General features: G+C 30.1%; 1 protein-coding gene across 1 annotated transcript in view; it reads right to left on the bottom strand.

Annotated features, from left to right (window-relative positions):
- The window catches only part of LOC129219267 (uncharacterized), a 132,542-nt gene that overhangs the window by 23,240 nt on the left and 95,006 nt on the right, over positions 1–14,296 (bottom strand). Inside the window, 5 exon segments of the mRNA XM_054853597.1 lie at positions 1,321–1,515; positions 1,711–1,851; positions 7,266–7,448; positions 9,502–9,633; positions 13,024–13,209. Of these exon segments, the coding sequence (XP_054709572.1) occupies positions 1,321–1,515; positions 1,711–1,851; positions 7,266–7,448; positions 9,502–9,633; positions 13,024–13,209 (837 nt within the window).

Raw genomic sequence — 14,296 nt, 5'->3', positions numbered from 1 at the left:
CAAAAATTATGATTTTTTTAAAAAAAGTATCTTTGAATTTTTCGAAATTTTTCTTCAAATATTTTTATTTTTTATTGAATCAATATTTTTAAAATCGCCGAATATAAATTAAAGCTTAGATATTTGTGCATACTTTTTTGAGAAAAAATTGAAAATTGACCAACAATATTTTGAGTTATAGCAATTTAAAGCAACCCCTTTTTTTTGAAAAAAACTAATTAAATTTAAATAAAAAAATATTTTTTTTTTCAAATTTATGTTATGATTTTGCTTATTAAATAAATGATGAATCAGTGCAAAAAATTTCAAAACTCTAAAGTACATAATAAAAAAAATTTCAAAATGTGTCCCAGACCCCCTTAATGGCAATTAGAGCAGGACTGACCATTTATTTCATTATAATGAGTATTTCATTGCATTGGTATTCACTAGGATGAAATTTACATGTAGGTATCAATCTTTCTGTCTATCTGACAAGAATGAATGTTTCACTGGTGTAACACTTTCATTCATAATTATGTTTAGTTTCTTTTAGCAGAAACTTTTTCTGTACTTCTCAAAAACTTTTCGCTGAATGATGTTGTAGTGTTGATGCATAAAAATTGTAGTCATACATTTTTAAGTTTTTCTTTTGCTTAGGTATATGTGGAAATTTTTAAAGTTCGTTAATTTGGAGAGGTTTTTGGTACCACTAAAAACAGCTGTCAAAAATCATTTTGTATTTAAAATATATTATAATATGCTAATCTGAACAAAAATTTTCATTTCTTAAAAAAAGTTCAGCCAATAAACATATTTATCCACTAAGTCACTGATTTGAGAAATTTGACAAGTGTGTCATAAGTAACCCACAAATCCATTTTAAATCATGCACATTACTCCTAGAGCTATGGACAAAGGCAAAAAAATAATAATATAAAATAAACAACAGATTGTTTTTTTTTTTTTTGAATAAAAACATTTCAGTTTATGTAGTGTATTCCAATTATATCAGAAATTATTTGAAAATATTTTTAGTTTCAAAAGAAGTTATTTTATTCCAGTGGCTGCATTCTTCAAACTTTTTTTTAAGCATGTTTGTTGATACTTTTTCTTTCCTTTCTATGTTGATACAAAAGACTACAAAAAGCAGCATGCTGCTTAATGAAGCTAAAACATAAGAATCAGTATTAAAATGTGCAATTATTTCACAACTCTCGATTTTCAAGGTTGCATGAAAAAACTGTCTACCTCCATACATTTAAGTATTCAAAAATTGTCATTAATGATTATTGTTCATACAATCAAGAGCTTAACCTTAAAAAAGGTTGATCAGCTTACCAGCATAAACAACAGGATCCTCAGTGTCTCCAAATCTAAAAAATACTAAAGCTGGCATGTTGAAAACACCAAAAGATCTGCCCAATTTTTCATCTTCAATTTTTACAAAATGGATTCCCTGAGACTCAGCATCATCATCTATGTTTTCCAGTTCTTCCAATGCTTTGCCACATTTACGACAATGAGTTCGCCTATCTGAAGAAAAAATGCGTTACTTTTAAAATATTTTCTAATACATGCAATAGTTTTCTATTCATTATTTGCTATCAATACAGAACTTCAATAAAAAAAATGAATTTTGCAACATTACTTTCAAATTACACAATGTAAAATAGAGTACAACACCAAAAGAAATAAAAAAGGAACAAACAATTTAGTTTAAAAACTCACAGAAAAACACAGCCAAGTAGTCACACCTAGCTAAAACTCGTTCTAGCATTCTTCTATTAACTTTTTCAATAGCATCAGAACTCTCCATATTGTCTGGGCTGGTTAAAAACTCGAGAACTTCTTCTTCATCTGTCAGATCACCTTCAAGAAAAAAATACAGATAAAAAAGGACATAATATTTATGTTCAGGATAACATTCCATAAGAAAAACAGAAAATGAATAGCTTTAATTCAAAAAGTCTCAAATTATTAACTAGTCTTATAAAAAAAGAATTTTTTTTTTTAGTTTTATGTTCCTAAAGTAAAGTTACCACTAAAAATTTAAATTTACAAAAATGAGAATAGAATAATACAGTAAAACTTGAAAAGTTGACCACCTTTGTAAGTTGACCACCTGTCTAAGTTGACCGCTTTTGTCAGGAATGGAATTAGTCCTGTCTTATGTAATGAAGGAAAACCTCTGTAACTTGACCACCTCTCTATCTTGACCACCTGTCTATCTTTACCACTAATATACACCAGCTTTGGTTTGAAGTATTCTAAAAAAACCTTTGTAAGTTGACCACTAGGCAAAAGCATTAGATTGTACTAAAAATTTCATCAGTTGTGCCTCAAATAAGTAACCAGACATTTTAGAAAAACCTATAAATATTTATGTTTCCATCGAAAAATATTGGGCTCCATGTTAAGTTCCAGAAAATGTGCCAAAATTCAATAAGGAGGTATTTTGTTGATTAGTAGATTACTATGGTTAAAAATATACAAGAAAAATAAAATGAAGAATTTGAGTCACTTTTGACTTGTTATGAATTTTTAGGAATTATTAATATCAAGTCAGTTGTGTTTCATAAGCAATGAGGCTTTTTTTTTTGATCGATTCACAGAAATTTTAAATTTGTATGATACTTTACGTGTTATTCTGGTAAATAATCTCTAAAAATATTTAAACAACATTTTTTCTTATTGTTTTGAAGTAATGTTAAACAATGACAGTGAGTTTAAAGTATTCCAATTAATTAAAAAATGAATGCATAGGACAAGAGATGACAAAAAAAAAAGTTTTCATTACTCTATAAGTTGACCATCTGTCTAAGTTGACCACCAAAGTACTGCACCGCAAGTGGTCAACTTACACACGTTTCACTGTATTATAACTTGTGTTAGTAATCATTAAATACATTGAACATGGAGTTTACTTGACTCTCTGAAGTTAGTAAAAACAACAAAACTCGGGAATGGTTTTTAAAAGTTATATAACAGTTTTTAAAGTACAACAACCATTAATACAGAAAACTATTGATTACAGAAATCAAATAAAGTTTGGATTTTTAAAGTTGATTTGAATCTTTTTGTAATTATTTAATCATCTCTCGTACATATTTTATACATTTTTTACACATTTGTAGTTTGTATGTTCATAACAGGGTTGCCAACCTTGGAGAAACAATTTAAGGAGCATCTGTGCTGATTTTGAGGAGCAGCTTAAAATTTTGCGGAGCAGTTCAGAATTTTGTATAAAAAATCAATAAAAATAACTAAAAGCACTAATCCAAAGTTGTTTTAGAGATTTAATTATCATTTTATGTACTAGTATAAAAATAATTATTTCCAAATTAATAAAACTATTTTAAATACTAATTTCAATCTTTGAGTATAAGCATCTTTAATTTCCCATACTTATATGTTTGTTATGATTAAATAGCAAAATTTGCATTTGGCTGGGAAATGCTGAGCAAAAGAACTTCTTTGCCGAGCCGCAGAGTTTCGCCATTTTTGTGGAGGAACCCCACAAATGCGGAGCAGTTGGCAACCCTGTCATAATATTTTATGTTTTTCTAATTCAAATTATTATATTGAGCCAAACAAAAAAACAGTATAAAGTTTCGCTGATTTGGTAATAAATGTAAAGTATATCAAAATTTTATGCATGTTAATTGAAAGAAGAGAAAAGTATTAGCAAGATCTGAAATTATGATTCAAAATTATAAGAAAACTTCATGCATTACTTCTGAAAAAATACTTTTACATATATATAAAAGTCTCCCATATCTTAAGCAGAATTTATACTGTCATATATTGAACTTTTAAAACACTTAAACCTATGAATATGACAACTGTCTCTTTCGCTTGTTGCCTGTAAATTAAGCCCTGACAAGTAATGGAAAATAAATATTTCACTCACTTTTATCTATGCTCGATCAGCTTTAAAAAATCATTTTAAATATATCTATGAATCTATACATTCAAAACAATTCTCTGTGATATTGTAGAAATAAATTTTTAATCTGTTGGCAGGAACTTCAAAAATATGTTGAAAGAAATAATTGATAAAGGAAATAAAAGCTGATTTTATAAGCAAGGTTTTTTTCTAAAGAAAAGATTTCATAAATTTGCTGTATATTTTCTCGTGTTATTTTATAAAAAGTAAAATAGGTTTGAATAGGAAGAAAGACCATCTGTCCCAATTTTTGTCTGCTTTGTTACATAGTCCATCATTCCATACCTCCACTCACCTTTTGATTTTTTATCTTTCGTATTGAATATTACATAGTATATTTTTTAAAAAAATAACTCTTTTGTTTTGCACTTTTCTTTGGCTTTGTGGTTGAGCAATTCTGTCCACACCAGACAAGACACTGGACACATTCAGGGGCGGATGGGCCCGGCGGGCAGCCGGGCATTTGCCCGGTGGGCCGCCTCAGTTTGGGCCGTGTTGAATTTTAGTATTGAATAGTAAAAAAAAGTTTTTCTTTTCTTTTCCTTCTTTCTTCCTTTCTTAAAAAAATATCTATGGCAATATCATAATAATTTGGTACATTTCTCAACGATTTATAAGAAAATCGCTGCAAGAAAAGCGAAGGTTGCAAAATTAAGATATAAAAAACAATAACTCTACAAACTCATGCTGTAAGTAATAAAATAATTTTCTGTGTGTGAGGCCGATAAGATTTTTTGCATAACTGCCCAGGACCTTCTAAGGTCTTAACAACTGCCTCTGGTTCGTATGAGATAATGAACACTTCAAGGCAGGGTCGTTACCAGAGGAGGCAGCCGAATCAAGGCTGACAATTTTAATTCAGCGAAGGCTAAAATAATGATAATTATAAAAAATAAATATAAGGAAAATAGAGAACGTTCTCAGTATTAAACAATTGAAATAGTAATAATAAAATAACATCAGGTGGAATTCCAGTGAAAAAAAAAGTAATTTTCAGCAAAATTTTTAAAGAAAATGGAACCTTTGAATATTTAGCAATTAAACCTTTGAATATTAGGAACATCCACGTTTCTTTATTGTAATTCACCTAACTGAAGGCCGCTGAAATGTATGTTTCGAACATTTTTTTTAACAAAAAAAGTATCCAGTACAGAGTACATAGCACAAACCCATGACAAGCTTCAGCTTAATACAGGAAATAGATAGATAAATAACCGTGACCATTTCATAGGGGCCGCTAAAGCATGTTTTGAATAGAAAAAAAATTAAAATGCTGTAAGGGTGATTTGAAACATAGTAATGAATAGTCATACCAGTAGTTTAAGTGTTTGAATCTACGAAACGAAAGTAAACCAAAACTTTATCAAGAGATTTAGGAGACATGATAGTTAAAATAAAATAAAGTTGGGAAAAGAAGACTTACAGTGTCACTCAAAAGTACCACATCAGTCCAAAATGGTAAAAGATTATTTTAATGAATGCCTAAAGCTTTAATTTCAAACATGTGCAAACATCAAGCTGGAAGTTGAAAATTTCCCTATGGAAAAAAAACCCAAAGGACTAAAATGGTCTTGGAAAAAAATACTGAGGAAGGTTTTCCCACAACATTTGTATCAACAATTTAAATGAAAGAACATAGGGACTTAGCCAAGAATGGGGGGGGGGGGGGTGGAGAGGGGGGGGGGTCCTCGAACTTTATCCCTTCTTTTTACACTACCAAAAAGCATGAAAATGTGTTTTAAAACATTTATTTTGAAAGAGTGCCGGGGAAAAGTTTCCAAATCGGTCCTTTCTTCTATCGCCTACCATCATCAAAGACAGCCTACAATTTTTATTCAGGATTTTAAATTCGAAAAGTTTACAGAAGAGTGATCACCTAAATCCTGCAGAAACGTCTCTACCTCCTTAAAGATCACCAAAAATTTAGTTTTTAGGACTTCATTTAGAAAATTTTCAGAGGTCACCTACCCTCTCCTCCCTTTTTTATCCTAAAAGATGGTCTGAAATTTCGTTTTTAGGGCTACAAAGCAAAGATTATCTACAACTGCATTTAAGAATTCAAATTTCGCAAAATTAGCAATTTTCAAGCAGTGTAGAAGCTAGATCCATTATTTCTTTTACATTTGAGAAAACTAGAGAGTAGGGGGGGGGTGCGTCTCCTCTTCAAAGTAACTCATAAAGTGCCGGCCGGTCTGTACATGCCAGGGCCGGTTCATGCTGTCCCATCCGCCACTGGACACATTCAATACATTCTCCCCCCCCCCTCTCATTTTTTTTTCTTTTCAAAATTTGATTGTGTCTTCAGCATATACATTCTTTGTGCATTCTTTTACTTCAGTGCATTGGAGTAATCATCCATTTAGGGTTGCTTTGTAGATCTGGTACTTGTTGCTTTGAGATTTACAATGCTGATGTGATCTGTCTAAAAGCAGCTTTTTCTTTTATCTTTGGCATTTTTAATTTCCCCTGCTTTCAACTTTTTTATGAGCCTTTTCTTTTAAAAAATAATAAAAGTGAAATCACCATTATTTTACTTTGCCTTATTGATTGCTGTTCTACATATTTTTAAGTTAAAGGTCTTTAATTGTTTTACTTTTTAAATTTTGTACTTGTTGATTTATTGTAGATGTATACATTTGTATATACAGGTGGTTATCAAAATTATAGAAACACTTGGAAAAAAGATTTCGGAATCGGTACTCTGCCGTAAATGTTCTGTTCATAAAAGAGCTTTTCTAACTATAATCACTCACACTGGTGAATCCAGATCGTGATTGAGTTCTGTGGTCACTTTTGCTGCTGTTGTTCACTTTTTAGAAGCTACAATCCACTTCCAACACCTATCGGTTTCTTTTACTGGGCTTCTCTTTCCTCCCGCTATTTTGCTTAGGCAAGTTTGTCTTACAGCGATGTGTGTGTGTGTTATCATGACTTTAGATACTGTAGCTGTAGAAACGTCAAAAAGTTGAGATGTTTCAGTTACATTTGCTCCAGTTAGACGTGTTCCAACAATTTGGCCTCTTTAAAAAATTGAGAGGTCCGACACTTCACGCAATTGAAAAAAATCCAAGACTTCATGAACTTCCATTAAACTACCATATACTACCAGCTCACATACATTGCTATTTATAAAAAAAATAGATGTCTAGTTTTATTCTTTATTACTTACAAAGTGCATTCAAAAATGTCACCTTCAATCACAGATGTTTCCATTATTTTGATAACTACCTGTATATGGTGAAAATACTTAAACTTACATTAAAAAAAACATTTAGAAATGATTATTTTAATTTCTCCTTTTCAAATTATAACCTGAGCTACAGCAACAATCACTAACCTGGGTATGTAATAGGATTTCCATGGCGAAAAAATACCAATCCAGGTGGGTTTCTAACTCTGTACTTCTTTGCCATCAAATTGTCAGACATTTTCAACAGTTGTACTTCATAATCACTACAATCATCATCAATTTGCTCTAGATGCTTCAAAATTTCTTTACTTTCTCTGTCGTTTTCTTTGTCTAAAAATAACAATAGAAAGAAGTTTACGGTACTGTAGAAAGTAATAATATGCAATTTCAAGAGAAATCACCTCTAAATTAAAATTAACATGTGATCAATACTTAGCTCATGAAGTCAAAGAAAATCATGTTGAAACCTTTTCAACAGATGGTTAATATAAATAAATGATGTCATACAATTTTCTACATATTCAGACACTTTTTTGCCATAGTTATTTGTGTATTGCACTTAATTATAAAAGATACCAATTACATTTAGTACAAAAAGCACCAGTTGCTGCCTTAAAGCAAGGGTTGAATACCAAATAATATACATTAGGGCTGTGTGATCCATCATTGTATAGCCAAAAACCGGCGTGCATCCTTCATCGCTAAACCAGTTTAGAATTTTTCTTTAAACTGATGCATCGATACTTCTCCGATGTACAGACACCGGTCCAGGGTTGCTGCCATTTTAGTACCTAATTCGTTCACACTAATCTTAATTACCAGTGTGTCAATCCAATCTGGTTAATAATGAAGGTGCAAAGAGTTAGACTTCATTTCTCCCAAAACATGTAAGAATTGCAGATGTGTTCTTAGTTACAGGCGAAAGATATGTTGATGAACATAGTCACTTGCTAGAAAAAAAGCAAAGTTTGAAGATCAAAATAGCAACAAATAATGCAACATTGATGATTTATTATGTATCAACTACTCCAACTTTTCTGAACTCAGCAAAAATATTTATCATAACTCCCTCACATTAAAAAAGACTAGTTCTAATAGCAAAATTTTTAACTTCCATGACATTAAAATTAATATTGACTTCAACTGTGAAACCACTATTTATGATAAAAGATGCGAATTTCAATTCAAAGTTAACTGCCTGCAAAGTTTTTCTTCTTGCCTCAGTAAAAAAGTTTTTATTGGCATCATTATTTCGCAAGCCATCAGAATGAAAAGAATCTGCAACATGGTTACAGCATTCAACCAAGAAATTAATCTACTTAAAAATAAACTACTTGAAAATCATTTCCCAAATAATCTCGTAAATAATATTTTCTCTAGTATTGCCTTTAACCAACACTTCGCTTCACTGTAACCGTCTTACATGTCACATGTATGGTTTTTTCTAGAGTAAACCAAGTGTTTGAACTCCAGTTTATGATGTTTCTGTGAATTAAGTTTTTCGGTCAACCTGGAATGTCTTGGGAAATGTTTTTATGGATGACACATTTATTTATTTAGTTTTTAACTTATTGGATTGATTTTGTTTTTATTTTTATCAACTGGCACGGAAATGGCTCCGATGGACGCGGATTTTACTTTTACACCTGGACACATAGGTAAGACTTTTGATTTTGCTGGCGGTACGGTGGAGGGACATTATTGAAAACCTTGGCTTCTAATGTCCAAGACGAAACCCCAGTGCTTAGTTTTAGGTTCTTAGTTCTAAAAATCTGCATTCATTTTTCACATGTGGTGCTTTTGCCCAATGTAATCCTGAATGTTGACATTTTCGGAATTGGACATCCTATTCTTAGTTTTAGTAATAAAATGTTCGGTCTTTCGACCATAGGATGAAGTTTCCACTGCTGAAGAGTATTGGCTTCATCTCTGTCATTTATCTGTGCTGTATCCTTATTTGTTTATTGTTCTATTGATATATATATATATATATGTATATATATATATATATATATATATATAATTTTAAGTATAAAAAGTCTTCAAAAGAAAATTAAGTGAATAAAAAGGAAAGACAGCTGCTTAAAAGTTTTGCAGTTAAGAAAAACTGGAAGAATCAAAATTCACAGTATAAAAGGCTAATTAGTTGGCTTCCAAAGAATTTAGCACTAGATTTTTTAGTTTTCTTACCAAAGTTTAGAGACTAGCCTTCACTAATTCATACAATTCACTAATAAAAAAAGTATGACAAAATGACATCTGGTATGGAGTAGTATGACAAAATTTGAAATGAAAGAATAAATGATGTTGTGTAAAATAGTTTGAAAACATAGCACTAAATGAATGTTGATTCTGAAGAAGAAAAAAAAGTAAAATTAATTACAGAAATAAATGGCCAGATACTCTTGTTCTTCAATGAGCTTGAATAACATATCTCGATTAATATTTGCAATTGTGTCTTCGGTTTTTTCTTGAACTAAGAATTGTAAAATATCATCTTCATTCATAAGGTCACCTGAAAAGAAAATGCATTGTTTAGACGGCAGACAAAATAAACTAAACACAAAACTATAGGGAGCTAAAGTACATATTGGCATTATATTGCATAAAACAAATTGATAGATTTCAACTTAAAAATTCTTCTCAAAAACTTTTTTTAAAATCTATTTTCATTCACTCTGTTTAGATTAGCATTCATATACTTCTAATCAGTTTTCCACGGATGTTCATTCAAATTTGAATGTGACTTAATAGCAACTGATCTTATGTACTATGAATTTCTAATGTAGTATATTAATGCAATTATTATATACTTGTTTCATTCATTTCATGTAATCCTAAAAATTTCATGCCAAAAAAAAGTTTTATAATTCATTTACAACGTTTAAACTTTGAGGAGAGATTTAATAAATTATAACATGCAAGATTGCTACTCATAATGTTGACAATGCATATTTTCACAAAATTATTCTATGGAGCAACTAAGACTCTGATGCATGAAAAAAGGACTCTGTTTAGATTAGCATTCATGTTCTTCTAATCAGTTTTTCATGGATGTCCATTCAAATTTGAATGTGACTTAATAGCAAATGATCTTATGTACTATGAATTTCTAATGTAGTATATTAATGCAATTATTATATACTTGTTTCATTCATTTCATGTAATCCTAAAAATTTCATGCCAAAAAAAAAAAAAAAGTTTTCTATCTCAGTAACAACTTTTAAACTTTGAGGAGAGATTTAATAAATTATAATATGCCAGATTGCTACTCATAATGTCGACAATACACATTTTCACAAAACTATGGTGAATTGCAAAGTTTTCATAAGAAATTTAATACTCATTTACAAATATTTTTAGTCTTTAGTAATAATGCAATCAAAAGTGTGAGACTGTATTTCTTGTGGGGCCAAGACCAATAGAGAAATTTTTGTAAAATTTGTCACAAAATTGTTCACATCTAAACCGAGTGTACATATAGACACATTTTTTCTAAAATTTAATTTTGTTCTTTTGCCAACTTTAAGCAAACCATTAACATATTGGTCATTCTCAAAAAAAAGCAGGAATCCCATTAAGGTTAAAAAAATATCTCAAATCCAATTTATTTTGCTTGAAGAGAGATCTTAGTTTAAGTAGGAACACTGTTATACTACCATTGGGACGCAGTATCTGCAAATTATTCATTTTTCTTTTTTGTTGTTAATTGTACTTGAGCTTTATTGGATAAGTTTGCTTATTTGGTTTCTGCTGAAAATAAAGCACAAAAGAAAAGTCAGATTCCAACATTTCCCTATTGTTAGTATGGGCTAAAAAGTGTTTCTTCAAATAAGGTAAATACACCAGTAGTGGCCAGTGCTTAACAGCGTTTCAGTAGTGGCCACATCAAGATTTATATTTGGAAAAAATAGGATTCCAGGTTTTCCAAAGGATTCAAACGTGCAAGAGTTTATACCTCCTGCATATTTGATGCATTTTTGAGTCCATTGGGAGACCTGGAATTCTAATTTTTCAAACATAAACCTTTAAGTGGCCATTACTGAAGCACTGGTCACTACTGGTGTGTTTACCTTATCTCAAAAACTCATTTCTGCAGATACTGCACTTTACTTTGTCACAACAGTATAGCGTTTTAGATCGTGAACATAAATAAGTTATGTTATTTAACCATAACAAATGGTGCTCACAGACATGACATTGCTTTCACAGGCACAATGAAAACGTAGTTTTCCATTCCTAAGACATTGATGCATTTAAAACTTTGTTCTGAAAATTGGAAAACAAATCTTTAACAATTAAAACTATAGATATATTGGTTTATAATTCTTGTAATATTATAATAGACTGATAATATTACAAGAATTCTGTTAGTGCCACAGATGTGATCTGTTCATCTCGGTACAAGAGAAAAAAAAATTGGCAAAAACTCAAAAGTAAGTATGGCAAAATGCAAAATATGCACGTGTAATTGAAGCGTCAAAGAAAATGGATACTAGAGCACAAATATATGAACTAAAACAAAGTATATGCTGCTTCTGAATTAATTTATTGGTAATTTTTTTTCTGTTTACAGATATGACTTACAACTTTGGATGTAGGCATTTATTTTTAAATTACGAGTAGGTTAAAGTTCATAATATAGTTTCAGTATTGATTCTAGAGTTTTGAATACATTATCAATCAAAAGTTTTATTTAATGAAGTTATTTCAGGTATTTAAAAATAATTGTAAGCCTTGAAATTTGAGAAGCAGTGAGAAGTGACAATCCATTGATGTGACTATTCACTATATGTGGACAAGTTTTTAACAATAAATTAAATTTTCTTCCCACTCAATTTATAATTTTAATGAATTCCTTCCATTTCATGAATGATTATACTACATTCAAAGACATTTTTAAAACATTAATTGTCATTATAAGTATTAGATGATGCCCAAAAAAAGTATTTTTTGTGACAAAAATAAGTACTGAAGTGGACTCAAGTAAATGCATTGCTAGGTGATTCTGAATTGAATTCGTACTCACTACATTTCCTGCAGAAGTGTCTCACTGGTAGTGTATCACCCAATAGAGATCAACCAACTGGTTTCTAGATATTGGAATGCTATAGTTCTAAAAAAATTAATATTGATACCAAAAAAAAGTTGCCAATACCTATAACACAGGTGATTTCTTTTAAACTTGTACAACAGTGAACATGTAGCGGGAGCTACTGGTAATGTGATAAATAAATGAAGAAAAAATACCAACGTTAATGAAAAGTAGTAAGATGAACAGTTACACTTCTTATATTTTAAATAAAAAATATTTTTAGTTTATATGTGCATAGGAACAAGTTTTTAAACATTTCTCAAACAAGAGAAGCTTGAAATCATTCATTGATAACTTTTGCTTTGCTCTGTCACTTGCACTATTTCATTTGTAAAAACTGAACAGGATGAAAATAAGTTTAGAAAACTTTTTTGTACAATACTCACCAAAAAGCACAAAAAGACTTTGAGTATAAAATTAAAAACTTTGAGAAGTGCCAAAAAACAGACTCACTTCTGGAATAAATAAATATTTCACATCTTATAATTTCTATATACCTGATGGAATTTCTTTATCTATATATTCTGATATAAATATTTTTGGTTTAGTGATGGGCGAATAAATAAAATTTTCCTTTTATGTTTGCATTTTACTACCTAATATTTTCCTTCTTATAGTACAATACATTATCAAATTGATAAAAAGATATATAGCATTATAAAAAATAATCATTAATATAAGTTTATTTTTACTTTAACTTTTACTGCAAAATCATTAAGTTTATGAAACTGTTTGTTCAACTAAATATTAATATCTAATTAGTAGGTGAATTTAAAAAAAATCCTAAATGAGAACTAGGAAAGTTTTTACCATCATATATGCTAGGGATTCCACTGTTTTCAAAGTACACAAAAGATGGGACTTCAGATACACCAAGTTCCATTCCAAATTCCATGTCATCTGTTTTAAGAATCTGGACACCATAACGATCTGAATCATCATCAATGTGTTCAAGTTCTTGAAGTATAGCCTCACATGTTGAGCAGTTTTCATTGTCTAAAATAAAATTTAGAGAAAAATGAAATGAATAAAAAGATGCAAATTTTCATTTTAGGCTAATAAAGCTATCTCTTCAAAAACTTGGTCATTAATTTGGTTAAAGTTGAATTTAGTTGCCTAAGATCATATCTTCCCATTTGCTTTTTAGTGCGCTCTATTCTGTTAAAACCAAGGTAACTTTTTGAATATTCAATCTTTCCATTTACTAAAAACAGAATTAGGACTGCAGATGAAGGATTCAAATTCAATTAAGTTATTCAATGATTTCTGCAAATTTACTTAGATATGCTAAAAGTAATTTTTTTCTCACAACTTTCTTAAGTTTTGGAAAAAAAATTAGAATTACCTTGATCTAAAATAAACATCAAATAATAAGAATGCAAACAAAAGGGTCATGCAATGTCAGAGGAATTAAAAGTTCTCATTCAATCAACACAAATCACAAACCTTTATGCACTGTATAAAGTTACAAATTATTGCCTTCTTAGTTGGAGTTATGGCAGAATTGAAAACAATATGCAGCAGCTAAGTTACAGTATCCAGAGACTGCAGTTGTGCTCTTATTTAGGGCTCATCATTTGGGACTAGTCACAACCTTGATGCAGGAAAAAACACCTCATATAAGCATCAAGTATTTCTTCACATTGCCACCAAAAAATATTTTAGCAAACCAGAGAGAGGTCTGCAAATTGGTTATGTCTCCACCTCAAAAAAAAAAAAAAAAAAAAAAAAAAGATAAAAGCTATGGTACAAAGCTACAAACTACAGCACCATAGCCAGAGCTAAGGAAGAATTAAAAGCAGTACTGATAAACTGAGAAGATATACTCAGCACTTATATAAGGTTTTGAGCCTTCAACTCGGTTTTTGCTATTTCAGATTGATGAGCCCAAAATAAAAAAATAAAAACTGAAGCGTCTGCTGTAACTGAACTTTTTGGAACTTTATTCAGTTAAATTTCTTTCATGCATTTATTTTATATGATACTTTTTTCCAGCACTAGATATTTATTCTTTTGTTTTGGCTGTTCATCTACTATGCAATCACATATCAATCATTTTGGATAGAGTCATTAAATGATGTAC

Source organism: Uloborus diversus, chromosome 3 (genome assembly GCF_026930045.1).
Source record: "Uloborus diversus isolate 005 chromosome 3, Udiv.v.3.1, whole genome shotgun sequence".
Classification (NCBI taxonomy): Eukaryota; Metazoa; Arthropoda; class Arachnida; order Araneae; family Uloboridae; genus Uloborus; species Uloborus diversus.
This window is presented reverse-complemented; position numbering and strand designations above follow the sequence as displayed.